The sequence below is a fragment of the Rhinopithecus roxellana genome, chromosome 13 (genome assembly GCF_007565055.1).
Source record: "Rhinopithecus roxellana isolate Shanxi Qingling chromosome 13, ASM756505v1, whole genome shotgun sequence".
NCBI lineage: Eukaryota > Metazoa > Chordata > Mammalia > Primates > Cercopithecidae > Rhinopithecus > Rhinopithecus roxellana.
This window is the reverse complement of record NC_044561.1, coordinates 11,215,090-11,241,542: the sequence shown is the minus strand read 5'-3', so window position 1 is coordinate 11,241,542 and position 26,453 is coordinate 11,215,090. Positions and strand designations below refer to the sequence as shown.

General features: G+C 45.2%; 1 long non-coding RNA gene and 1 gene segment (V, D, J or C); one reads left to right on the top strand and one right to left on the bottom strand.

Annotated features, from left to right (window-relative positions):
- The first annotated feature begins 11,449 nt into the window (after window positions 1-11,449).
- Window positions 11,450-24,713, top strand: LOC115892874. Of its 2 annotated transcripts, XR_004052775.1 has the most exons (5): window positions 11,450-11,675; window positions 13,598-13,720; window positions 13,886-14,010; window positions 22,417-22,616; window positions 23,973-24,713. It is a non-coding gene; the product is annotated as an uncharacterized LOC115892874 (long non-coding RNA). The 2 variants fall into 2 exon arrangements; XR_004052776.1 differs by lacking the exon at window positions 13,886-14,010 and having other exon boundaries at window positions 11,453-11,675.
- On the bottom strand, window positions 21,815-23,081 carry LOC104676888. The segment is given in 2 exon segments: window positions 21,815-22,689; window positions 22,811-23,081. Coding segments are annotated over 2 exon segments (531 nt in total).
- Window positions 24,714-26,453: the final 1,740 nt, after the last annotated feature.

Sequence of the window (26,453 nt, the reverse complement as noted above, 5' to 3'; positions counted from 1 at the left end):
TCTTCATTCTACTCCTTGTAATTTACATCGACTTCAGGACATAGAGTGGTCACTATTCACTGGTGCCTGGCTTCTGAGCAATTATTCACACTGCCCTCTGTCTAGAATGCCCTTTCTCCTTTAATCTGCATGGATGATTCCTACTACTTCATGAACAGCTCAAACATCATCCATTAATATCCTTCCCTTGATCTCCTTAACTCTGGACTCTACTTACAGATATGGCACCATTACCCCACACCATGAGGAATCCCCCAGGCAAGGACTGAATTTTACTTGCTTTTGAGTCCCTAGTGCCTGGCACCGGGCTGGACATACAGCAGGACTGCACCTTTGTCAGTGGAATCCATTTGCTTGCCAGCACTATTGCTTCTGAGCGGAGCCCAAATTCCTCGCCCTGTCTTCCATGCCCTTGAATGATACTCCTCACTACCACTCATCCATAGCATGCTCTTATTCCCTCACTGAACCGTCAGAAATATCTGGAAGGCAGCTGCCTTTGGTATCCCCATTTTACAGATGAAGAGCCTGAGGATCACAGGGGCCATGATTTACTGAGCACATATTCCATGGTCAGGTTGGAAACAAGATCGATCCAGAGCTTTCATCCAGTGTATGCAACTGCTACACTGGACAATGCTCCCTGCCTGTGGGGACATCTAGGTCTGGTCTCATATGTCTTGACTTAACCTGCCTTCTTTCCATTTAGAATTTCTTGAGTCTAGCTAAAGATGTTACCTACCAAATTGGCCCTAGGAAAGGATACTCAAAAGGCATCTACAAGTAGTAAGATGGCTCAGCCCTCACCTTCATGTGAGTATCCCTGTGGGGACTCAGAGCCCCTCAGGCCCAATCAGATTCCCTCTGGAGCTGGAGAGATGTCGTCCATTAGATGGCTTCTCCACTGTCTCTATTCTTCTTTCGAGACGCAGTCTCACTCTGTCACTAGGCTGGAGTGCAGTGGCGTGATTTTGGCTTACTGCAACCTCGGTCTCCCAGGTTCAAGTGATTCTCCTGGCTCAGCCTCCTGAGTAGCTGGGACTACAGGTGTGTGCCACCACACCCGGCTAATTTTTGTATTTTTAGTAGAGATGGGGTTTCACCATGTTGGCCAGGATGATCTGGATCTTTTGACCTCGCAATCCACCCACCTCAGCCTCCCAGAGTGGTGGGATTACAGGTGTGAACCACCACACCCAGCCTCCATTCTAATTTGCTATAAACCAAACTACTTATCTATGGTTCTGATGCTTAATTTTATTTGTTACTTGCAAGCATGTGTGTTTGTGTGTGTGTGGCACATGCTTGCAAACCATACATTAAACAATATAAAACAAGAATTCATTCTTCAAGATAATCACAATACCTGTAACATGTTAAAGAGGAGAGCACAGTTTATGGAGGAGGGTAGAGAATGGAGGACTCCCAGGCTTTTTAAGAGGTAGACCTCCTCTGGAGTTATCTAGAGCTCCTAGTGAGCACACTGGAAGAAAGTGCCTGGGGAATCCCCTCCTAACTTTTCAGTATGGCATTTAAAAGCCCTCCTAGACCAGCTATCACCTGTCTTTGAGCTTTCCTTGATTTCCATGTACCTTACAAGAATTTCACCCCAGCCTGCTGGACCTCTCCTGAGAACTCCTGGTAGTCTTCATGCCATTGCTTCTGCTTCAGCTCAAGGATCAAAGTTTCTGGGCTGAACAATTGCTGTACATCTAGACTTACCCTTCTCAACCTATGTTCTATTCAAGGCCGTGGTGCCATTTTTCTACAATGTGTCTTTGACCATGGCTTAGAAAACATCCAAACAGGCCAGGTGCGGTGGCTCATACCTGTAATCCCAACACTTTGGGAGGCTGAGGCGGCCAGATCATGAGGTCAGGAGATCGAGATTATCCTGGTTAACACGTGAAACTCCGTCTCTACTAAAAATACAAAAAAAAAATTAGCCAGGCTTGCTGGTGGGCACCTATAGTCCCAGCTACTTGGGAGGCTGAGGCAGGAGAATGGCATGAACCCGGGAGGTGGAGCTTGCAGTGAGCCGAGATTGTGTCACGGCACTCTAGCCTGGGCAACAGAGCAAGACTTTGTCTCAAAAAAAAAAAAAAAAAAAAAAAAACCCAAAACACCCAAACACCCAACATACATGGACAAAGTCCAGACTTACCCATGGCACTGCTCAGTGCCCACACATTGGTGACCACTGATCTTGACATTCTCACCCCCTACCCTCGCATGTGCTGTCTACCTCTTTACAGTAGCTAAGTGCCAAATGAGTCCTCTTTTAAGACGTTGACTGGTATCTTATTCTGATATTGCTCTTGCCATGCCATCTGCCTGTAACATTTTATTTTTAGTCTGGTGAATTGCAATGTGACTTTTGTGGAAGATCCATCCTGTGTCCAGCAAGAATTAATGAGAATCTCCTACTGTCCCAGCCACACTCTATTGAGATTTTTGTGATTCTTTCTCTATTAGAATCTTCCTTTGCTTATGCATGTGTTATGCACCGAACAGGTTGCAACTTGAGGGGTGAGAGGGTACACACCTACATGTCTCTTACATACCTACACATCTCCCATACCCATCAGAACACTTGGTATGCAGCAGGTGTTCAACTTAAGAAAGAGGGCAGGGACGTATTCCACAGATTTAGCACCTCTTCTATGCCAGATACTGAAAAGCCTCATGTCCTCAAACTTTAGACCCGGGGATCCAGAGCTGTCAGGTCACTTATCTATATCAGCCTCATTTGTATCATGTACAATGCAAGAAGTTGCACGAGATGATTGCTATGAGACAGTAGCACTCAACAGGAGATGGTTTTCCTCTCAGGGATCCTTGGCACTGTCTGAAACTATTTTGGGTTGTCTCGATGGGGATGGAGATGCACTCGTGTCGTGTGGGTGGAGCCCAGGGATGCTGCTCACTACCCTTCAGTGCACAGGACAGTCCCTCACCACACATGATGATATGGCTTCAAATGTCAATAGTTCACTGTGGTCAAAACTCTGCTATAAAACATAGCAAGTATTTTTTTATTTATTGGGATTTCTCTACAATCCAAGAGGCTGGACCTTCACTCTGGTGGGCAGATCTTTCTCTGGGAGCTTGATGGGAGGACCAGCTAGGCATGGCTTAGTGTGCCCTGTCCCTGCTTGCGATTTGGAGACTTAACTAATTCTAGTTCATGTTTTCACAGTAATTGGCAGCCTGAAAAATCTTATACATATGAATGTGTCTACATGGGGAAGGCTGGTTCCTGGCTCACAGATCCAAGTGAGCACTATTGGGAGAAACACTGGATCTGCGAGAAGCCACAGATTTGCTGAGCTTGCTTCTTTTCTCTGTCCCCAGGCTTGTAAAAGATTGTTCTGATACGTGACCTCATAGCAATTTACTAAGTGCTCTGCAGAATAGGAAGTCTCTGAACCCCATTCTCCCTGGTAGGACTTTCTCCTCTTTTGCCTCCACTCTAATTCTGCATGGGGAATGTGTAAAAGGACACCTTGAAGAAACAATAAGCAAAACGTAGTGTGTAGGACAGTCTCCAAAACAATCCAGGTTTCCTAGACAAAAAAATGGCATGAATAAAGGAGGATGTCTGATTACCAGAATATAAAAAAATTATAAGAGGCACAACTAGATCAACCTGTGTTCCATGACTGGATTTTGATTTGATTCTTGAGTAAATCACAGCATTTGAGTATGCAATGGGTATCTGGAAGTATTAAGTCTTTTAAAAATTAATTTATTAGGTGGGCTAATAGCATGGTAGTTTTCTCTCTTTATCTATACCTATATCTTATCTATATATCTATCCATCCTATCTATCTATCTGTCTATATATCTATCTGAATTATATGGTAGCAAATCATACTATGAAATTATGGTAAAGTTTTGTAGTATGTGAGATTTTACTTAAAATAATAAATTTAAAAAGTGGATAGCTTATATATAAAAAGACAATTTGTCAAGTGATTATAATTGTTGAAGCTGAGACATAATTCATTATATATACATATTTTTCCTTTGTGTCTGGTGGCTTATTCTGTATAACACTTAAGTTAATCAATGTAATTTGTAATAACTCATATAAAGTAAACATGATTCAAAAAGAGACTCAGCAAACTAGTAATAGAAAGAAAATGCGCGGTGGCTCACGCATGTAATCCCAGCACTTTGGGAGGCTGAGACAGGCAGATCACTTGAGATCAGGAGTTTGAGGCTAGCCTGCCCAACATGGTGAAACCTCGTCTCTATTAAAAATACAAAAAAATTAGCCAGGCATGGTAGGTTCATGTGATTCTTGTGCCTTAACCTCCACCGGCTGAGAAAGGAAATGCCTTAACCTAAAAAAGGCACCAGCCCAGAGTCCTACCATTAATATCATACTGAACAGTGTAGTGTTAACAACATTTCATTTAGGCCGGGCTTGGTGTCTCACGCCTGTAATCCCAGCACTTTGGGAGGCCGAGGCGGATCATGAAGTCAAGAGATCGAGACCCTCCTGGCTAACACGGTGAAACCCTGTCTCTACTAAAAATACAAAAAATTAGCCAGGCGTGGTGGTGGGTGCCTGTAGTCCCAGCTACTTGGGAGGCTGAGGCAGGAGAATGGTGTGAACCTGGGAGGCAGAGCTTGCAGTGAGCCGAGTTCACGCCACTGTACTCCAGCCTGGGCGACAGAGCAAGACTCAGTCTCAAAAAAAAAAAAAGAAAAGAAAAGAAAAGAAAAGAAAAGAAAGAAAGAAAGAAAGAAAGAAAGAAAGAAAGAAAGAAAGAAAGAAAGAAAGAAAGAAAGAAAGAAAGAAAGAAAGAAAGAAAGAAAGAAAGAAAGAAAGAAAGAAAGAAAGAAAAGAAAAAAACATTTCACTTTAACGCAGGCAAAATACACAGGTTCTAACAGTTACAACTTCTCCTCAACACTAAACTGAGGGTCCCAGCAAAGGCAGTAAAACCAAAAGGAAACGAAAACAAACAAAATAAACCAAAGTACTTAATACTGGAAAGGAAGATACAAAACTATCATTGTTTCACAGATGACATTATTGTGTTCTCAGAGACCGAAGGATCTATGCACACCTTTAGACTCTTTTTTTTTTTTTTTTTTTTTTGAGACGGAGTCTCACTCTGACCCTCAGGCTGGAGTGTGGTGGTGCTATCTTGGCTCACTGCAAGCTCCGCCTCCCGAGTTCACGCCATTCTCCTGCCTCAGCCTCCCGAGTAGCTGGGATTATAGGCGTCCGCCACCACGCCTAGCTAATTTTTTGTATGTTAGTAGAGAGGGGGTTTCACTGTGTTGGCCAAGTTGGTCTCAAACTCCTGACCTCGTGATCCGCCCGCCTCGGCCCCCCAAAGTGCTGAGATTACAGGCATGAGCCACCGCGCCCGGCCTATGTATTTATTTTGAGATGGAATCTCACTCTGTAGCCCGGGCGGGAGTGCAGTAGCGCAATCTCGACTCACTGCAACCTCCACCTCCTGGGTTCAAGCGATTCTCCTGCCTCAGCCTGCCGAGTAGCTGGGATTACAGGCACGTGCCACCAAGCCTGGGTAATTTTCTTTTGTTTTTTATTTTATTTTATTTTACTTTTGAGACGGAGTCTCTCTCTTTCGCCCGAGCTGGAGCTGGAGTGCAGCGCACGATCTCGGCTCACTGCAAGCTCCGCCTCCCGGGTTCTCGCCATTCTCCTGCCTCAGCCTCCCGGGTAGCTGGGACTACAGGCGCCCGTCACTGCGCCAGGCTAATTTTTGTATTTTTAGTAGAGACGGGGTTTCACCATGTTAGCCAGGATGATCTTGATCTCCTGACCTTGTGATCCGCCTGCCTCGGCCTCCCAAAAAGCTTGGGATTGCAGGAGTGAGCCACCGCGCCCGGCCGCACACCTTTAGAATCTTAAGTGTGTAGCAAGTTTTCTGAATTCAAAATCAGTACAGAGATTAATTGGTCTTATAAATCAAGAAGAAACTAATAGAAAAAGAAATATTTAGAAAGATAACATTTCTCATAGCACAGACAGATTAAGGGGCCATAATGACTGCAGATAGTTCAATGTTTTTGAGTGAAAATTCCAAATTTATGTATGAAGATACATAAGTGGACCTAAATAAATGGAGAGTTATATCACATTTGTGGCTAAAATTTCAATATTATGAAGATGTTAATTATTTATTATTGTTCTAAAAAGCTATATTGTCTGGGCATGGTGGCTCACGCCTGTAATCCCAACACTTTGGGAGGCTGAGGTGGGTGGGTCACTTGGGGTCAGGAGTTTGAGAACAGCCTGGGCAACATGATGAAACCCTGTCTCTACTAAAAATACAAAAATCAGCTGGGCGTGATGGCACATGCCTGTAGTTCCAGCTACTCAGCGGCCTGAAGCAGGAGAATTGCCTGTACCTGGGAGGTGGAGGCTACAGTGAGCCGAGATCACACCACTGGACTCTGGCCTGGGTGACAGAGCGAGACTCTGTCTCAAAAAAAAAAAAAAAAAAGGAAAGAAAAGAAAAAAGAATAAAAAGAATGGAATCATATTTATAAACCCATTAATAAAGCATTAGTAAAAAGAAGATACACTGTGTTAATGGATTTGAAGACTTTATATTGTACTGATGTTCATTCTTCTTCAGTTGATCTATGAATCTGATGCAAATATACTTTTGAAATATATCAAAATTTGGAGGAATTGAAGCTGATTTCAAAATTCCATGAAAGCATTTTTTCCAGGAGTAGGCAATGATCTCCTGAACAAGAAGTAGGTAGAGGCCGTCCCAGGATGTTGTCATGACTTGGCTTCAGTGCTGATGATCACACATAAACATCTCACCTTGGGTATGCAGGATAATGCAAAGGATTATTTGGTTTTTATTTACTAATATAATTTAACGGTATAAACACAGGATAATACATCTTCTGACCATGTCGTCTTTTGATCTTTTGTGGATGTAATTACCTCATTCTTAAAGCATGATCTTTCTGTGTTGACCCTCCACACGTCAGCATCAACAGGAAGCAGAGGTGAGGGGCCTGCGTGCAGCATAAGAAGGGACGTCCCACTGTGAATAGATTATCCATCCTTCATCTGGCATAGCCTAAGACCAAACCAGGAAACCATAAAGTCGCCACATCAATTGGAGGCAAAGGGCATATCCACTAGAAAGGCCCACTGGCCTTGCAGGACATGGTACCAAAACACTTGAAGGACAGATGCATGGCTGTCTTTGGGGAGTGGGCCCATAAGTGGTGTGGAGCCAGGTGCTGACCTGTAGTGACCATCCTGGGTGCCAGAAGCAGAGAGTGCACAGATGAAGGAACACCAGTCACCATCCCTGCCCTGTTGAATACTGTAGACTAGAGATGCCACTTGGAAATGAATACATAAGATTGAATAAACAGGTGCAAGCACAATTCATACTGAAGGGTCGGTGCTGCCCCATGTGTATGCCAGAGCCCTGAACTTAGCCTGGGTCCGTGCCCAGTGGTCCCCAAAGTTATCTTGTTAGCATCTCTGGCAGTCAAATTAAAGTCAAAACCATGAAAAAAATGTCTTGGCAAATGGGCAAAGGAACAAGTCTCACAGCTATTTTAGACTTCTGATCAACCCTATGTGTGGGACCAAGGGTCTAGATTGTATCAAAGGGGAGATACAGGGACAAGAGCTGGCCTGAACAGATGGCAGGCACTGGAGGGGACTTTGGAAATGTTGAGGTAGGTGATTTCCTAACTGGGCTCTACAAGCTTCACTGAGGGCCTGATAACACTCCTGCAATGCACTTGCAGCCCTAGCTGAACCCAGGCACCAGAGGGTGGCTTCCTTTGAGGCAAACACTCAAAAGCTTTGGTCTCAGAGGTACAGAATTCAGGCAGGTGCCATGTTTTTTAAGTCAAAAGGCAGTATGGTATCCCTTAACAATACCCATAGCCAACTTTAGTGTTTCCGAGGCAATAGGCAAGGTCTTCTCATTGTGGAGAACACTCTTGGGAGGTAGTTATTGCAATTATTTCCATTTTACAGATTAGGAAACTAAGGTAAAGTCCCTAGCTGCCCTCCAGTTCCTGACCCTCTTCATCTTCCACTCGAGTGGGAGATGTAAGTAAAGATGTCCACATCTTTACTGACTTTGCTTGGGTGAGTTAGGCCTCCCCCCATCTGGGATTTTCTGACCACCACCAAGCACACATTTTACTGGATTACATCTATAAGAATTGCATGCCTGAGACTATTCAGAATTTTCTAGAGTTATTTCAACAAATTGGATAACCTAGGTAAAATGGACCAATTCTACAAATACACAACCTACCAAACTGAATAATAAATGAATAAAAATTTGAACAGACCTATAACTAGGAGGGAGATCAATGCAATAATCTAAAGCCTTCCAGCAAATAATTACCTAGGACCAGCAAATAGTGAAGCAGCGATGTAGAGGCTACTGTTAAATGTTTTGTAGGTTAAAACATCTTTTAAGGCCGGGTTTGGTGGCTCAGGTCTGTAATCCCAGCACTTTGGGAGGCTGAAGCTGACGAATTACGAGGTCAGGAGATCGAGACCATCCTGGCTAACACCGTGAAACCCCGTCTCTACTAAAAATACAAAAAATTAGCCAGGCATGGTGGCGGGCGCCTGTAGTCCCAGCTACTTGGGAGGCTGAGGAAGGAGAATGGCGTGAACCTGGGAGGCGGAGCTTGCAGTGAGCCGATATTACACCACTGCACTCCAGCCTGGGGAACAGAGGGAGACTCCGTCTCAAAAAAAAAAAAAGAAAAAAAGAAAAATCTGTTAAAAGATAGTCATACCTCAAGTGATTTTGAACCCTAAATAACTGTATCTCTACATTGCCACAGTGTGGCAGAATAGTGCCAATAAAGCAACAGCAGCAGCTAAAACAAAATCAGTCAGCTCTACTAGTTCATGGAAGAGTGAAATCTGAAATTATGTGTGGGTCCATGTTTCAGTTGTATAATTAGTAACCAGGACTGAAAAATTGACCAAGTGAAAAATATGTAACATAAATCAGTATAATGATAATACTTTAAACAACTGATTATTTGTGATGACATAGGAATTTGATTCTGAGCAAGATTTCTGACTGGCGCATGACAACGTACTGCTTTAGTTCCTTTACATGGCCATGGAGCATACCATGAGAACAGCCCTGTAAGTTCGGGAGAACCCTCCGTAAGCCTTGGTTTCCTCTTTGATAAAGCAAAGACAGTGTAGGACTCCTCATGCAGGGTGGTAAGATTTAATGAACACAGGTGAGGCAAGGATTCTGCATCGAGCAGGAAAGGCACTGGAGTCCAAACAGTGGCTCTGCCTCATGACCACGCGCTTGTGCTGTTCTCTGGGAGTGGTGTAAGGAACCCACGGTATCATCACAGTATTATTAGGATGGCTGGGAAACGCCAGTGACACCCATGCACATACAAAACCAAAGCTGAATGCTGGGAGAGCCTGTCTGGCCCTGTCCAGGCCTATCTAAAATCTCCACAATGACAGTCACGCTATTGTGTTACACTATTGTCATACACACTTGCCTGAGAAAACCTTTCATCTCAGCCTTTCTTGTGTTTTGTTTTTGCTGGTGGTGGTGGCAGCTGGGTGGGTGGGTAGGTGGGGATCTCTTTCCCGGGGCAGCACAGGATCCAGAAAGCTTGGGTATTACCTGGGGAAGACATCACATGAGATGGGCTGTCCACCTCATGCCTACCAGCAGCTGACACCGCCACATCCAAATCTGGATGATCCTTTGAGGTCAGGGAGCTTCCGTTCTAAGACGGGATGAACTGTGACCCGCCTCGGCCTCCCAAAGTGCTGAGATTACAGGCATGAACCACTGTGCCTGGACTACACATCAAGGATTTTCAAACTGATACATGGAAGAGCATAGAGTTAGCAGAGACAAACAAATAGTTGAAGACAAAGAAGAAGAGTCTTTAATGAGCTGGCATGTATACAAAGCTAACTAAAGATAGAGCCATCACTGTAGACTAGTGGGGGAAATATTAAGCACTTTTTTTTTTTTTTTTTTTTTTTTTTTGAGATGGAGTCTAGCTCTGTCGACCAGGCTGGAGTGCAGTGGCGCCAACTCGGCTCACTGCAAGCTCCGTCTCCCGGGTTTACGCCATTCTCCTGCCTCAGCCTCCTGAGTAACCGGGACTACAGGCGCCCACCGCCACACCCGGCTAATTTTTTGTATTTTTAGTAGAGACGGGGTTTCACCATGTTAGCCAGGATGGTCTCGATCTCCTGACCTCGTGATCCACCCACCTCGGCCTCCCAAAGTGCTGGGATTACAGGCGTGAGCCACCACGCCCGGCCTATTAAGCACTTTTAAACCTAGGGCAAAGTTAACTGGTATTGGTATTTAATTGATAATGCATTGTATTCCTCTCTATTCTCCATACAATAATAAAGGCACTATAGATTCAAATATGAAAGATAAAAGTAGAACGTTTAGACTCACAAGCAAATGTTTATCTGACAGAGGGGCCAGATTTTTTCTTTATGTTGCTCAAGCTAGAGTGCAGTGGCTAGTTACAGGCACAATCATAGTGCACTGTGGCCTTGAACTCCTGGCCTCACGCAATCCTACTGTTTCAGCCTCCTGAATGATTGAGACAACAAGCACCTGCCACAGTGGCCAGTTTCAGCAGTTTTTTTTTTTTTAATATAAGAAGAGTAATCAATAAAGGAAAAGGGTCTGACAAATTTTAATGTATTGAACCTGGGAGACTTAAAAGACAAGAAACACGGTGTAATAAAAATATACACTATGCACAATACAAAGGAAATTAGCATGCAGAGTAGAAAGGAATGAACACACAATTACCAAATAAGAAAGTAAGCAAAATATACTTAACAGAAGATAAAAGACCATATATGAAAAAAAGAATCCATCTCCTTGGTAATGAGGAAATAGCCCAATAAAATGTTATACAGATAATATTTGACATGGATTAGAAGGACAAATAGCAAGCTGAGACTCCTAAGTGGTGATGACCACAGCAGGCACGGCCCTCTGTGAGCCCGGTGACCACGGCAGCCCTGGTGGGGCCGCGAGTGTCTGGGCTCCTAGTGAGGCACCTGCGGCTCCCACGGGGCGGATGAGGACGCCAAGGTCAGGAGGCCCTGCTGCCACCGCGGGACGGCCCCTCTAGCCCCCAGCTTTCCGTAGTTCTCTGGGCCCCTCTGCAGTGGGGACTGGATCCTGAGGGGCAGAGCTTGAGGGACCCCGAGCTCGGGCCAGGACGCTTCCCTTGCGGATGGCGAAGCTGAGGTCCAGAGGAGGGCAGGGGCAGCTCCCGGGGCTCCCCAGGAAAAGGGAGCCGACTTCGGGGTTGGGGTCACAAGGAGCACTCCTGTGACCTCCAGGGCAGCCCTGGAGCCGGGGAGGAGGAGACAACGGGGACTTTTCATCCACCCCCGGGCAGAGGCTCATCCTGTGCCGCGCGACCCAAAGCTGCTTCCAGCCAGCCGGAGCCGCGGCCCCTTTAGGAGGGGGCGGTGCCTGAGTCTGGGCGCCAGAGACGCTAGGGCGGCGGGGCCGAGTTGCTGGCATCAGAGCGAGGCCTGGGGAGAGGTGTCCTCGTCGTCGTCACATCAGGGCCACGGCAGAGGCTGCGGCGGTGGCGGCAGCTTCCAAGGGGCGGTGGAGGACGAGGCAGCCTCGCCGGTAAGTGGCGGGCGCTTGCAACCCACAGGGGATTCGCCCGGGCCGGCCCGGCTTCTTCCCTGCGGCTCCCTGCCTCCGGGCCCTGACTTCCTCGTGGGCATCTGGGTCCCAGTGGTCTGCGTGGGGGCCGCTGTGGGGTCCGTGGCAGCGCCCGCACCCCTGCCGGGAAAGCTGTGCTCCGTCCCACCCGCGTCCAGCGCAGGGGAGCGCCCTGGCCGGGAGCCGGAGGCGAAGCAGCAGGGTCTGGGTGCCTCCGAGCCACACGGGCTTCCAGGCTGGGGTCTGCAGTTATTATTATTATTATTTGTTTGTCTATTTATTTATTTATTTATTTATTTTTGAGACGGAGTCTCGCTCTGTCGCCCAGGCTGGAGTACAGTGGCACAAACTCGGCTCACTGCAAGCTCCACCTCCCGGGTTCACGCCATTCTCCTGCCTCAGCCTCCCGAGTAGCTGGGACTACATGCGCCTGACACCACCCCGGGCTAATTTTGTTTTTGTATTTTTAGTAGAGACGGGGTTTCACCGTGTTATCCAGGATGGTCTCGATATCCTGACCTAGTGATCCACCTGCCTCAGCCTCCTAGAGGGCTGGGATTACAGCGTGAGCCACCGCGCCAGGCCAGGGTCTGTAGTTATTGAAGTCACAGGACGTTTAGAAAGAGACCTCACTAGAGCAGGGAACGTCTGTATTTTCAGTTATTTAAGGATAATTTCCATTCCCACCTGCAGGAGCAGGGAACGTCTGTATTTTCAGTTATTTAAGGATAATTTCCATTCCCACCTGCAGCGTATAAGAGCCCCTGTTTCTCCACTGTCACACGAGCATTCCTATTTTTAAAAACTGTTGGCCGGGCTCGGTGGCTCACGCCTGTAATTCCAGCACTTTGGGAGGCCGAGGCGGGCAGATCACGAGGTCACGCCACTGCACTCCAGCCTGGGAGACAGAGTGAGACTCCGTCTCAAAAAACCAAAACAAAAAAAGCCCGGTTATCTTTGTAGGAATAGGAATATGTATTCCAGTAAGTGTGAGATACCTGCCTGCGGTTTTGAATTACAGTTTTCTGATGAAGCATGATTTTGAGGATCTTCTGGCTTACTTGTTGTTCAGTTTGATGAACTGTCTACCCAGGTTCATTGCCAAATACTAGATTGGATTTTTTTGCTACTTCATTGTGTGTGGGGGGTGTAGGGGAGAGAGGGAGGTTGAGACAGAGTCTCGCCCTGTTGTCCAGGCTGGAGTGCAGTGGCATGATCTCCGCTCATTGCAACCTCCACCCTTCACTTCCCAGGTTCAAGCGATTCTGGTGCCTCCACCTCCCCAGTAGCTGGGATTACAGGCATAGGCCACTACGCCCGTCTACTTTTTGTATTTTTAGTACAGACGGGGTTTCACCATGTTGGCCAGGTTGGTCTCAAGGCCAGGATCACTCCTGGCCTCAAGTGATCTGCTTGCCCTGGTCTCCCAAAATACCGGGATTACAGGCATGAGCCACCTCGCCCAGCCTCTCAAAGCTGTTTATTGAGCAGAGGCTGCTTTCCTCATTGTGTCTTTGTAAAAGTGAGGTGACTATGTATATGTTTGGGTTGATCTTTTTTTGTGTTCTCTCTTCTTGTCTATGGCTCCAGGTTTTTGTGCAAATATCAAATATCCTGCATAACTATAGCTTGGCAATGTAATTTAGTATCGGGAATTCTGAGTCCTCAGTATTTCATTTTATTTCTCAGGATATCCTTTGGAGATTTAGGGCCTGTTGTGGGTCCTTGCGATTTTTAGTGTTGTGTATTAATATGTATTTAATTTCACTTTCTTGGCACATCATAAATGTCCATAATTAGTGTTACACTGGGACATTTGGATACGTCTGTATATTGGGTAATGATCAAATCAGGGTGTTTGCCATTTCTGTTTCCTAACACAGGTATTATTCTGTGTGGAGAGAACATTCAGAAGCCTTCCTTCCAGCTCCTTTGAAATCTGCAATACGAAATCATTAACCAGAGTCATCCAGCTATGAAATAGAACACCAGACTGTTCCTAACATGTAAGGGGAACTTTGTTTCCATAACCAATTCCTCCCCATTACCCCTCATCCCCCAGCCTCTGGTAACCAACAATGCCCTTTCTGTTGTTTATGATAATGTTTTTTAGATTTGAGTGATCCTGGGCACTGTTTGTCATTCTGGGCCTAACTTACTTCATTTAACAGAATGTGTTCCAGGTTCAACTGTGTTGCTCCAAGTGACATGTTATTATTTTGATGGCTGAAGTGTTTTGCCTTGTGTGTATATACACCAGAGGTTTTTAAAAATCTTTTCATCTGTGGATAGACAGGTAAGTTGGTTGCATTATCCTGGCTTTTGTGAATGATGCTGCAATAAACATGGGAAGTCAAGTATCTCTAGATAATACAGATTTCATTTGTTTTGAAGGTATATCCAGAAGACGAATTGCTAGATTGTATGGTATCTGTATTTTCAATTCTTTGAGGAACCTCTAACTTATTTTGTTAACTTTCAACTTCAGGGGTACACGTGGGAGTTTGTTATATAGTTAAACTTGTGTTGTGAGGGTTTGTTGTACAAATTATTTCTTCAGCCTAGTACCCATTAGTCATTGTTCCTGATCCTCTCCCTCCTCCCACCCTCTGCCTTCTGATAGGCCCCAGTGTGCGTCCTTCCCCTCCATGTGTCCATGTATTCTCATCATTTAGCTCCCACTTATAAGTGAGGACATACAGTATTGGATTTTCCAGGAACCTCTAACTCTTTCCCACAGTTTACTAATATTCATTCCCACCAACAGTGGATAATAGCGCCCCTTTCTCCAGATCCACAGCATCATTCTTATTTTTAGAAATCTTTATTCTTTTAGCAATATTCATTCCAATAAGCAGGAGATGCTATCTGAATGTGTTCATGAATTCTGTTTGTGGAATTAACAGTGTTGTTGAGGTTCTTATCTATCACCTGTTGGTCCATTTTACCTGTCCTTTGCAGAATGGTCTGTGGAGGTTCTTTGACAAATAGTTTTTTTTGCTACTTTTTAGTGTTTTTTCCTGTATATAGGTTCAAGAACAACCCATTATGAGTTATATGATTGCCTGAAATGCTTGCTTATTCGTTAGAATGCGTTTCAATTTGTAACATCGGTTTTTGTTTTTCCTTTGAGATGAAGTCTCGCTTTGTTGTCCAGGCTGGAGTACAGTGGTGCAAACTTGGCTCCACTGCAGTCTCCACCTCCTAGGTTCAAGGGATTTTCCTGCCTCAGCCTCCCAAGTAGCTGAGATTACAGGTACACACCACCATGCCTGGCTAATTTTTGTATTTTTAGTAGAGATGGGGTTTCATGATGTTGGCCAGGCTGGTCTTGAGCTCCTGACCTCAAGTGAGCCACCCACCTTGGCCTCCCAAAGTGCTGAGATTATAGACATGAGCCACTGTGCCTGGCCATAATCTAGAACATAGGTTTTTTTGTTTGTTTGTTTGTTTTTAAGTTCAGGGGTACATGTGCAGGTTTGTTACATAGGTAAACTTGTGTTTTGGGAGTTTGTTGTAAAGATTATTTCATCACCCAGACATTAAGCCTAGTACCCATTAGTGATTTTTCTTGATCCTCTTTTTCCTCTCACTCTCCACCCTCTGATAGGCCTAGTGTGGTTGTTCCCCTCTGTCTCCATGTGTTCTTATCCTTTAGCACACTTATAAGTGAGAACACGCAGTATTTGCGTTTCTGTTTCTGTGTTAGTGTGTTAAGAATAATGGCCTCTAGTTCCATCCATGTTTCCGCAAAGGACGTATCTAGTTCATTTTTATAGCTGCATAGTATTTCATGCTGTATATGTACCACATTGTCTTTTTCCAGTTTACCACTGATGGGCATTTAGGTTGATTCCATGTCTTTGCTATTGTGCATAGTGTTGCAGTGAACATACATGTGCATGTATCTTTATAATTTATATTCTTTTAGGTATATCCCCAGTAATGGGATTGCTCTGTCTTTAGGTCTTTGAGGAATTGCCACAATGTTTTCCACAATGGTCGAATGAATTTACACTCCCACCTGCAGTGTATAAGCATTCCTTTTTCTCCACAACTTTGCCAGCATTTGTTTTTATTTTTATTTTGTAAAATTTTATTTCAATGGTTTTTGGGGAACAGGTGGTTTTTGGTTATGTTGGGGTGATCAGACCCAACACCAGGCTGTGGAGGTGACGAAGTCCAGTCGAGTCAAAGGAATGAGAAAAGACAAGAGAGAAAGTGGGACCAGGGGGTTGATGCTAGTATGGAGGCTGGGAAGGCCTGGAGAGCTCTGGGAGCCCATGCTATTTATTGGTGATCAAACAAAGAAACAGGTGGTGAGGATGTGGGGGTTGAAAGGAAGTGATGTATCAAGAGCGAGTGAACTACAGCTGTGATGGTTTAGCATTTTCTTTGAAACATGTGGCTACATGGGATAATGGGAGTGCTAGAAGCCAGGAGCCAGCAAGTCTGGACACATTCCGAAGGCCAGGAGGAGATTTACCCTGGACCCTGGACATGTTCCAAGCCCTGCCTCAGCTTCTCTCCCAAAACTCAGCTTTCCTCCCAGCAGGTTACATGGATAAGTTCTTTAGTGGTGATTTCTGAGATTTTGGCACACCCATCACCCGAGCAAGTATACACTGGACCCAGTGAGCCTCTGTTGTTATTTATATTTACTTATTTTTTTGAGACAGAGTGTCACCATGTCACCTGGGCTGGAGTGCGGTGGTGCAATCTCAGCTCATTGCAACCTTCAGCTCTAGGGTTCCAGCAGTTCTCCTGCCTCAGCCTCCAGAGTAGCTGGGATTACAGGTATATACCACCCTGCCTGACTAATTTTTGTATTTTTTTTTAGCAGAGATGGGGTTTCACCATGTTGGCCAGGCTAGTACCAAACTCCTGGCCTCAAGTGATCTGCCCACCTGAGCCTCCCAAAGTGCTGGGATTATAGGTGTGAGCCACCACACTGGGCTAACAATGAGTTTTTTCCTTCAGGTGTGTGTGTGTGTCTTGCCCTTCTTTCAAAGTGGAACACAGATTTAAGGTCTCAAAGTGCACCCTCAACCTGTGTTTTCATTAAAGGCATTTTATGGCTTAAGGTCTTTTGATTTGTTCTGAGATCATTTTTTAGTTGATTTGCATATATCATGTAAAATAAGGGTTCAGTTTCTATCTTCTGCATATGGATATCATTTTTCTGACAGCTATTTACTGAGTGGCCTCTGCCTTCTACATTGTGTCTTTGTGGTGTGCTTTATAACAGTGAGTTGACTATGGATACAGTTGTGTTGATCATTTGCCTCCCCTTTTTTGCCCGTGGTGGCTGTAGGTCTTTGTTTTTATGCAAGTGCCATGGATTTTGCATAACTATAGATTTGCAGTGTCATTTGATATCAGAGATAGTGAGTCCTCACACTTTAGTTGTTTCTCAGGATTTCTTTGACTATTCGGAGCTTTGTGGTTCCCTGTGATTTTGAGCAATGTGTATTCATTTTTGTTAATTTTCATATCATAAAGGTCCATAATAAAGAGGTATTCTGGGACATTTTCACACATGTATATATTAGGTAATGACCAAATTGAGGTACTTAGCATTTCTATTCCTTCATACAGGTATTGTTGTTGGGTGGAGAGAATGCTGAAAATCCTCCCTTCTTGCCCTTTTGAAACATATATTATTTTTAATTCCAGCCACCAGGCTGAGGAAGAGAACAACCAAATTTATTTCTTTCATGTTAGGGCAACTTTGTTTCTATAACCAATTCCTCCTCATTCCCCCTCTATCCCCCACCCCCAGTAACCAAAATTGTGCTTTCTACTTCTTTAAGATAAATGTTTTAAGATTTCACATGAGTGATGACATGCACTGTTTGTCTTTCTGGGCCTAGCTCATTACATTTAACATAATGTTTTCCACGTTAATCTGTGTTGCCCCAGATGACATTGTTTCCTTATTTTGATGACTGAAAAGTATTCCCTTGTGTATATGTACTATAGTGAAGGGGGCCAGCCCCTCCACACCTGTGGGTATTTCTCGCCAGGTGGGATGAGAGACTGAGAAAAGAAGTAAGACACAAAGTATAGAGAAAGAACAGTGGGCCCAGGGGACTGGTGCTCAGCAAATGGAGGACCTGCACCGGCACCGGTCTCTGAGTTCCCTCAGTATTTATTGATTACTATTTTCACTATCTCAGCAAGAGGAATGTGACAGGAGAGCAGGGTGATAGTGGGGAGAAGGTCAGCAAGAAAACATGTGAGCAAAGGAATCTGTGTCACAAATAAGTTCAGGGGAAGGTACTACGCCTGGATGTGCACGTAGGCCAGATTTGTGCTTTTCTCACCCAGACATCTCAGTGGAGTAAAGAATAACAGAGCAGCATTGCTGTCAACATGTCTCGCCTCCTGCCACAGGGTGGTTTTTCTCCTATCTCAGAATTGAACAAATGTACAGTCAGGTTTTATACTGAGACATTTGGTTCCCAGGGACAGGCAGGAGACAGAGGCCTTCCTCTTAGTCTCAACTGCAAGAGGCTTTCCTCTTTACTAATCCTCCTCAGCACAGACCCTTCACGGGTGTCGGGCTGGGGGATGGTCAGGTCTTTCGCAACCCATGACTCCATATCTCAGGCTGTCACATGGGGAGAATACCTTTGTACCATACCCAGCTTTCCAGGGCAGAGGTCCCTGCGGCTTTCCGCAGTGCATTGTGCCCCTGGTTTATCGAGAATGGAGGTTGGTGATGACTTTTACCAAGCATACTGTCTGTAAACATTTTGTTAAGAAGGCACATCCTGCACAGCCCTAGATCCCTTAAACCTTCATTCCATACAATACATGTTTCTGTGAGCTTAAGGTTAGGGCAAAGTTACAGATTAACAGCATCTCAGGGCAAAGCAATTTTTCAGGGTACAGGTCAAAATGGAGTTTCTTATGTCTTCCCTTTCTACATAGACACAGTAACAGTCTGATCTCTCTTTTTTTTCCCTACACTGCCCAGCCCTGCTGTGCTTGAATGCCCCCAGCAAGGCCATGCGGGCAGCTGCCTGCTCTGATGGCCCAAGTGGACCATGTGTCTGAGGCTGCCCTGTATGTTTTGTTCAAAGGAGAGGCAGAAAAACAGGAAAAAAAAAAAAAAAAAGACTACCAAGAGGAAGCTGACTCCTAACACCACCTCCCCTTCCACCTCCACTACTGTCTGTGCCGGCACCATCTCCACCTCCACCACACCAGCCTCTACCACCCCAGCCTCCACCACCCTGGCCTCCACCAGCATGGTCAGCAGCCAGGCCTCACAGGAGGGCAGCTCACCAGAGCCCCCGCCTGAATTGCATAGCAGCAGCCTGATTGACCATGAGTAACCAGTGGCCAGTGCCTTCACCAGGGCTCAGGCTTTTAATTCTCCTCACACACCTGATTATGGTGAGTGGCAGAAACAGGAGGGGACGGAGCTCTAGCGGCAGCATTGAGAAAGCTGGCCTTTGGAAAACCACAGAAGGAAGTTGTGTTGTGGCATTGCTGTTCCTGTGCTAGAAATGACAGCAAGGGATCAATGCACACTGTAATGGTGCACAGTCCCCTTAATTGATCACTACGTGGAATTGAAAGATTGTTAGCAAAAAAGATGAATAAGCGAACCATCTTTTAGCTACTCCAGGCATCCTTCTTTTTCTCTATGAAATGAAATCAGAGGTTAAGTAAACACATCTAGACTCTCTGTTCTTTATGATATTTACTATTAACAATCTGTGTAACATTTATCATTAAACAGATCCTAAAATACTTTAGAATTGGGCTGCATGTCAATATTAGTTGAATGAGTAATTCTAAACAGTCTTCACTGAATTTGTGGAGCATTGTTAGTACTCCCAACTTTAAAAAGGTCCTTTAGTTAAGAGCCCCTTCAAATGTCCAATAGTGTCCACAAGGAGCCCACACCATGTCTTCTGAGAGGTCCACTGGACAATTCCACAGTGCAGTGAATAGGTTGGAGGAGCTCACAGGTTTGTATCTCATTTCCCCATGAGCCCCCACACAATGCAGTCCTCAAGGTTCCCATCCTGTGATAAACAGTAAAAATCCACACAGTCACCAGGCTTCAGCCCAGAAGTGGTGAGGGAGGCCATGTTGTTTGACTTGTACCTGGGGAAGAGGAGAGGCTTGGTAGTAAATGTATGAGAAGATAACTCATAAAGATACAGAGGGAGAGATTTGGTATTTTTGGAGAGAAAATTAGGGAAGTCATGAGTAGACAAGTCCAACTCCAGCATTCAGGCAGGAAATTGGAGAGAGCTGATGGGGACAGGCTGAGAGCCGAGCTGGGGTGGGGTCACTCTGGGGAGTTTCTGTATCACTTCCCCATGGGTCTGGAGAACTGTGTGATTACTGCTGCTATCACAAGAATGACAGGAGTAGTTGACTTCATTCTCAGACTGCAGCCCAGAGATGGTCAGGGAGGCAGAGTTGGATGGAGCTGCTGGAGCCAGAGAACCAATGCATAACACGGAAGGGTCTTTTGTTATCATTGTAGATTATGGTGGTGGGGGCACTGCCCAGGCGCTGATGGCACCAATGCACCAATGCACATATTTGCTGTCGATGCTACCACTGCTCCAGGTGCCAAAGATAGTGTTCTTTTGTCCCAGAGACCCTGACACAGAGTGGGACTGACTGAACACATCCTCCTACCAGGACCCTGCAAGAGGGAACAGTACAGAGAGCAGTGAGGACAGATCAGGTCTGCTGAGAGGAGGGAGAGGTCATCATCGCAGGGGACATCCGGGAGCCTCCCTTGAATTCTCTGCAGGCAGCCACCTGTGCAATGAGTGAGGAAAGTGAGGATGCGTGGAGCCCAGGCCACAGTGGAGATGCCCCAGGCTCTGCTGCCCGAGCCCGTAGCCAGGACTGAGCTCACCATCACCTCTGATCCATCACACCGATCCTCAGGGTGGGAGGACTCCATGCAAATCTTCCCCATTTCTGGAGGCTGTGCAAACCCCTCCTTTGACCTCAGTCTGAACTACAGCTGAGAAAAAGAAAAACTATAGAAGAAGAAAGACTTTCACCCCAGAGAGGGCACAGAAACACCTTCATGACGCAAGACAAAGGGGGCTCTCAGCTGAGGAGCCCTAAGCAGGTGCTTAGTCCACAGCACCCTCTGGTAAATGTGGGAGTCATGTGGACTCCAGGCAGGTACTGGTTCCCAAGGATCCTGCCCTCCCCACCACCACCACCATAAAATTTCCATCTTTTCAGATCGGCTTCTGTCATTTAGCAATATACATGTAACCTTTCTGCATATTATTTTGTGCCCCAGTACCTCCTTCTTACTGTAGAATAATACTTCATTTTATGAGTTACCAAGGCTTGTGGATCCATTTGCTTATTGAAGGACACATTGGTTGTTTTCAAGCTTTGACAATCATGATTAGAGTAGCTATAAGCATTTGGGTACAGGGTCTTGTGTGGTACATGTAACTCATTTAGTTAAATAGCTACAAATACATTCAGTTCAGCTAGGCTTCTAAATTGTAGGCTGAGTGTGTTCAGCTTTTTTAGAACCTGCCAACATGAGATCACCAATATTCTCATGTGTCGGAGAGATATGTCCTCACTTTGGAACATGCTAAGGCAAGGAGGGAGGTGATAGACAGTTTTGTTAGAATGACCTCTTTACAGCCGGGCGCGGTAGCTCATGCCTGTGATCCCAGCACTTTGGGAGGCCGAGGTGGGTGGATCACGAGGTCAGGAGATCAAGACTGAACACTGTGAAACCCCGTCGCTACAGAAAAAAAAAAAAAAAAAAAGCCAGATGTGGTGGCACATGCCTGTAATCCCAGCTACCAGGGAGGCTGAGGCAGGAGAATTGCTTCAACCAGGGAGAGGGAGGTTGCAGTGAGCCCAGGGGAGGCCGAGGCAGGCAGATCACCTAAGGTCAGGTGTTCGAGACCAGCCTGACCAACATGGAGAAACCCCGTGTCTACTAAAAATACAAAATTAGCCAGACATGGTGGCACATGCCTGTAATCCCAGCTACTCGGAATGCTGAGGCAGAAGAATCACTGGAACCCAGGAGGTGGAGGTTGCAGCGAACCAAGATCATGCCACTGCATTCTAGCAAAAGGATTATCTGTGCATTTATTCAGGTCTTCTTTAAGACCTGCATCTAAGCAATGTTTTATGACTTCTAGTGTGTAAAACAACAATTTTTGTCATACTTATCCTAAAGTATTTCATGTTTTATGCTATTTTCAATGTATTAACTTTTCAATTACTGATGGTTCATTACTGATATGGAGAATACAATTCCCTTCTGCATCCCTGTATTGTATCCCAAGGCTCGTATTAAAACTCAGACCAGCAGCATCTCTGAGTCACTTCTAGACTCTGAGCTGAGATGAACCCCAACCCACCCCTCTTGCCTTCTTCTATGTCAACACTGAGAGATTTTACCCCTGAGCAAGGGATGTCTGCCTGTGAAATGTTAGCAAGGTAGGACTTCATTTGACCTACTTGTCAGTGGGAGCTCCAGTGCTATTGGTGTGACAACAGATGTCACCCTCTGAGTTAGATTTGGTCAGAGTCACCAGCAGGGGTGACTTCACCAGGCCAGGAGAATAGAAGGGAGGTTTTTGTCTGACTTCCTCATGGGTCTGGAGCACTGTGTGAGTCTTAGAGTTGCCATGCCATGTACAACAGTAATAGTCAGCCTCATCCTCAGGCTGGAGCCCAGAGATATGCAGAATCCCTGCATTAGCTGATGCATCGTTGGATCCAGAGAAGCGGCTGGGAACTCCAGAGCCTTGGCCCTTGTCTGAGTCTGAGTGGTAGTACAGGAGATACCGGGGAGGGCTCCCTGGCTTTTGTTGGTACCATCTTATCCAGAAGTCACCAACACTGAAGCCACTGCTCAGCGTGCAGGTGAGTCTGGCTGGCGCTCCAGAAGATGCGGAATGGGAAGATGGCTGAGTCAGAACAGGCTGGGAGAGGGAACCTGAAAACACAGACATCATGGGTAATAAGGCAGTTCCCAGGGTAAAGTTTCTCGTAGGTCTGAGCCACAGGGGATGGTGTAGGCTGGTCACTGAGTCTCGGTTTATAAGGACTTTCCCTACCTGTGCAGTGAGAGAGGAGCATGAGAAGGAGAAGAGTCCAGGCCATGGTGGACAGAGCCCCTGAGCCCTAACAGTGGGCCTGGGCTGCCCCAGGTCTCCTTTTCTTCTCCACCCTCTGCCAGAGGAGGGGCTGCTCATGCAAATGAGTTTCCTTCCAAGAACTGCCCAGCCCCTCCCTGAGCCCCGGGGCTGAAGCTCAGCTCACACTGCAGACTCAGGAGGAGGAAGGTTTGGTTCCCCCTTGGGAGGGCCCTGGGAGGAAGCAACTGCCGAAACCGTGCACAGGTCTCTGTTTAGGGGACTCTGCCAGGCCAGAGAGGACACAACTCCTGAGTCCCCATCTTTGAGCACAGGGCACAGGTTCCTTGGAGTGAATGGTTCTTCCTAAGCAGCTGTGTAGGGACCATAGGGCAGTCCTGTGGCATCCCCTGCTGGTTGCAAGGCACACACCTCCCGATATAGTGTGGATGTGCGTCCTCTTTAAATCTCCTGTTGAAACATAATCCCCAGTGTTGGATGAGGCAGCTGGTGGGAGATGGTTGGGTCATCGGAGAGGATTCCGCAAGGCTTGGTGCTGTCCTCTTGACAGTGAGTGAGTTCTTGCAAGATCTGATTGTCTAGATGTGTGGAACTTCACCGCTTACTCTCTTTCTTGCTCCCACTCTGCCATGAGAGATGTCTGCTCCCACTTCATGTTCCACCAAGTAAAATCCCCTTGAGGTATCCTCAGAAGCCAGGCAAATGCAGGCACCATGACTCTTGTACAGCCTGCAGAATCATAAGCCAATTCAACCTCTTTTATTTGTAAATTTTCCAACCTCGAGTATTTCTTTGCAGCAAGCAAGAATGTCCTAACACAGATCACTGGTGCTGAGAAATAAAGTATTTTGCTAAAAGATACCTGATAGTACAAAAGCATCTGTGGAACTCAGTCATGGGCAGAGGTTGGAAGGGTTTAGGGGGCTCAGGAGAAGACAGTGTGAAAGGAAAATAGATCTTGGGAGCCCACCCAAGCTGGGAACTGCTTAGAGCAAACCTACCTCCCATTCTATTGAAAGTCTCCCCTCTGCTCACTGAGATAAATGCACATCTGATTGCCTCCTTTGGAGAGGCTCATCGGAAACTCAAAATAATGTGACCGTGTGTCTCTTATCTATCTAAGACTGGAAGTCCCTTCCCCGCTTTCAGTTGTCCTGCCTTCACCTGGAGCTGCCCCACCTTTCCAGACTGAACTGACGTACATCTTACACATGATGATCGATGTCTCATGTCTCCCTAGAATGTGTAAAACCAAGCTCTACTCCTACCACCTTGGACACATGTCATCAGGATCTCCTGAGGCTGTTACAGATGTGCCTCCTCAACCTTGGCAAAATAAGCTTTCTAAGTTAATTGAGACCTGTGTCAGATTTTGGGGGTTCACAACAGGAAGATTAGAAAATGCTTCGAACTTTATAGAGACTGGCTCAATGGTTGTGATCAAAATGCTGATGGTGTTATGAACAATGAAGTATAGGCTGTCAACGTCTCAGATGGAAAGCGAGTAACTTATTGGGAACTGGGACAAATATCTCCCATGTTATGCCTTAGGAAAGAGTTTGGCTGAATTCTATTCATGTTCTAGGAATCTGTGGAAGTTGGAACTTCAGAACCATCATTTAGAGTAAAAAAAAAAAAACAAAAAAAACCTAAATAAAAATTTAAAAATTAAATAAAAACTTAAAAAACTAAATAAAAATTTTATATAGTTTACTTTTGTTTTGATTTGTTTTGTTTTCACAAGTACATTATTTAACTTGGAAGTCAAATCTTATTAAAAGGATATGTGAATTTTTTAAAATTATACTTTAAGTTCTATGGTACATGTGCACAATGTGCAGATTTGATACATATGTATACATGTGCCATGTTGGTTTGCTGCACCCATCAACTCGTCATTTACATTAGGTATTTCTCCTAATGCTATCCCTCCCCGAGTCTCCCACCCTGTGACAGGCCCTGGTGTGTGATGTTCCCCACACTGTGTCCAAGTGTTCTCATTGTTCAATTCCCACCTATGAGTGAGAACGTGCGGTGTTTGGTTTTCTGTCCTCGTGATAGTTTGCTGAGAATGATGGTTTCCAGCTTCATCCACGTCCCTGCAAAGGACATGAACTCATCCTTTTTTATGGCTGCATAGTATTCCATGGTGTATATGTGCCACATTTTCTTTTTTATTTTATTTTATATTTTTATTATACCTTAAGTTCTAGGGTACATGTGCACAATGTGCAGGTTTGTTACATATGTATACTTGTGCCATGTTGGTATGCTGTACCCATCAACTAGTCAGCACCCATCAACTCATCATTTATATCAGGTATAGCTCCCAATGCAATCCCTCCCCCCTCCCCCCTCCCCATAATAGGCCCCGGTGTGTGATGTTCCCCTTCCCGAGTCCAAGTGATCTCATTGTTCAGTTCCCACCTATGAGTGAGAACATGTGGTGTTTGGTTTTCTGTTCTTGCAATAGTTTGCTGAGAATGATGGTTTCCAGCTGCATCCATGTCCCTACAAAGGACATAAACTCATCCTTTTTTATGGCTGCATAGTATTCCATGGTGTATATGATGTGCCACATTTTCTTAATCCAGTCTATCATTGATGGACATTTGGGTTGGTTCCAAGTCTTTGCTATTGTGAATAGTGCTGCAATAAACATATGTGTGCATGTGTCTTTATAGTGCTTGATTTATAGTCTAAACAGATATGTGAATTTAATTAACTATAAGAAGAGTATGCCTAGGGTTACAAATGCATATTATATTTTAGGGGAATGTAAGAAAATACATGTTTTATTATTGGGAATATATAGTTCTTATTAGAAGTATTTTGTTATAGTGAATGATTTAGAAATATTTAAATTATGTTAAAAATATACACTTTTAGATTTTTAAGACAAATATTTTAGCATTAGGCCATAAGAGTAGACTTAAAATTGAAGAAAGAATGTACCAGAGTTGTCCAATGTTTAAAGGAAAGATATATTATCTCACTGAAGTGAAAAACTTACGTCTTTTTAGGCTGGGCACAGTGACACACACCTGTAATCCCAGCACTTTGGGAGGCCAAGATGGGTGGATCACTTGAGATCAGGAGTTCCAGACCAACCTGACCAATATGGTGAGGCCCCATCTCTACTAAAAATACAAAAATTAGCCAGGCATGGTGGCACAGGCTTGTAATCCCAGCTACTCAGGAGAGTAGGCACTGAGGCACAAGAATCACTTGAACCTGCGAGGCAGAGGTTGCAGTGAGCCGAGATCGCCACACAGCACTCCCCTCTGCATGACAAAATGAGACTCCTTCTCAAAAAAGAAGGAAGGAAGGAAGAAAGGAAGGAAGGAAGGAAGGAAGGAAGGAAGGAAGGAAGGGAGGGAGGGAGGGAGGGAGGGAGGGAGGGAGGGAGGGAGGGAGGGAGGAAGGAAGGACTTATATCTTTTTAAAAGGTAGCGGAATCGAAATTTGTAAATTATGTGTAGCAAAGTATAACAAAATTTGAACTTTTGAGGTATAAATTTGAGAGTTTTAAAGAGAAATACATGATAGGATTAAAAATCAATTTTTAAAAATTTTATTCAGAGTAAATTAATATTTTAAGAAA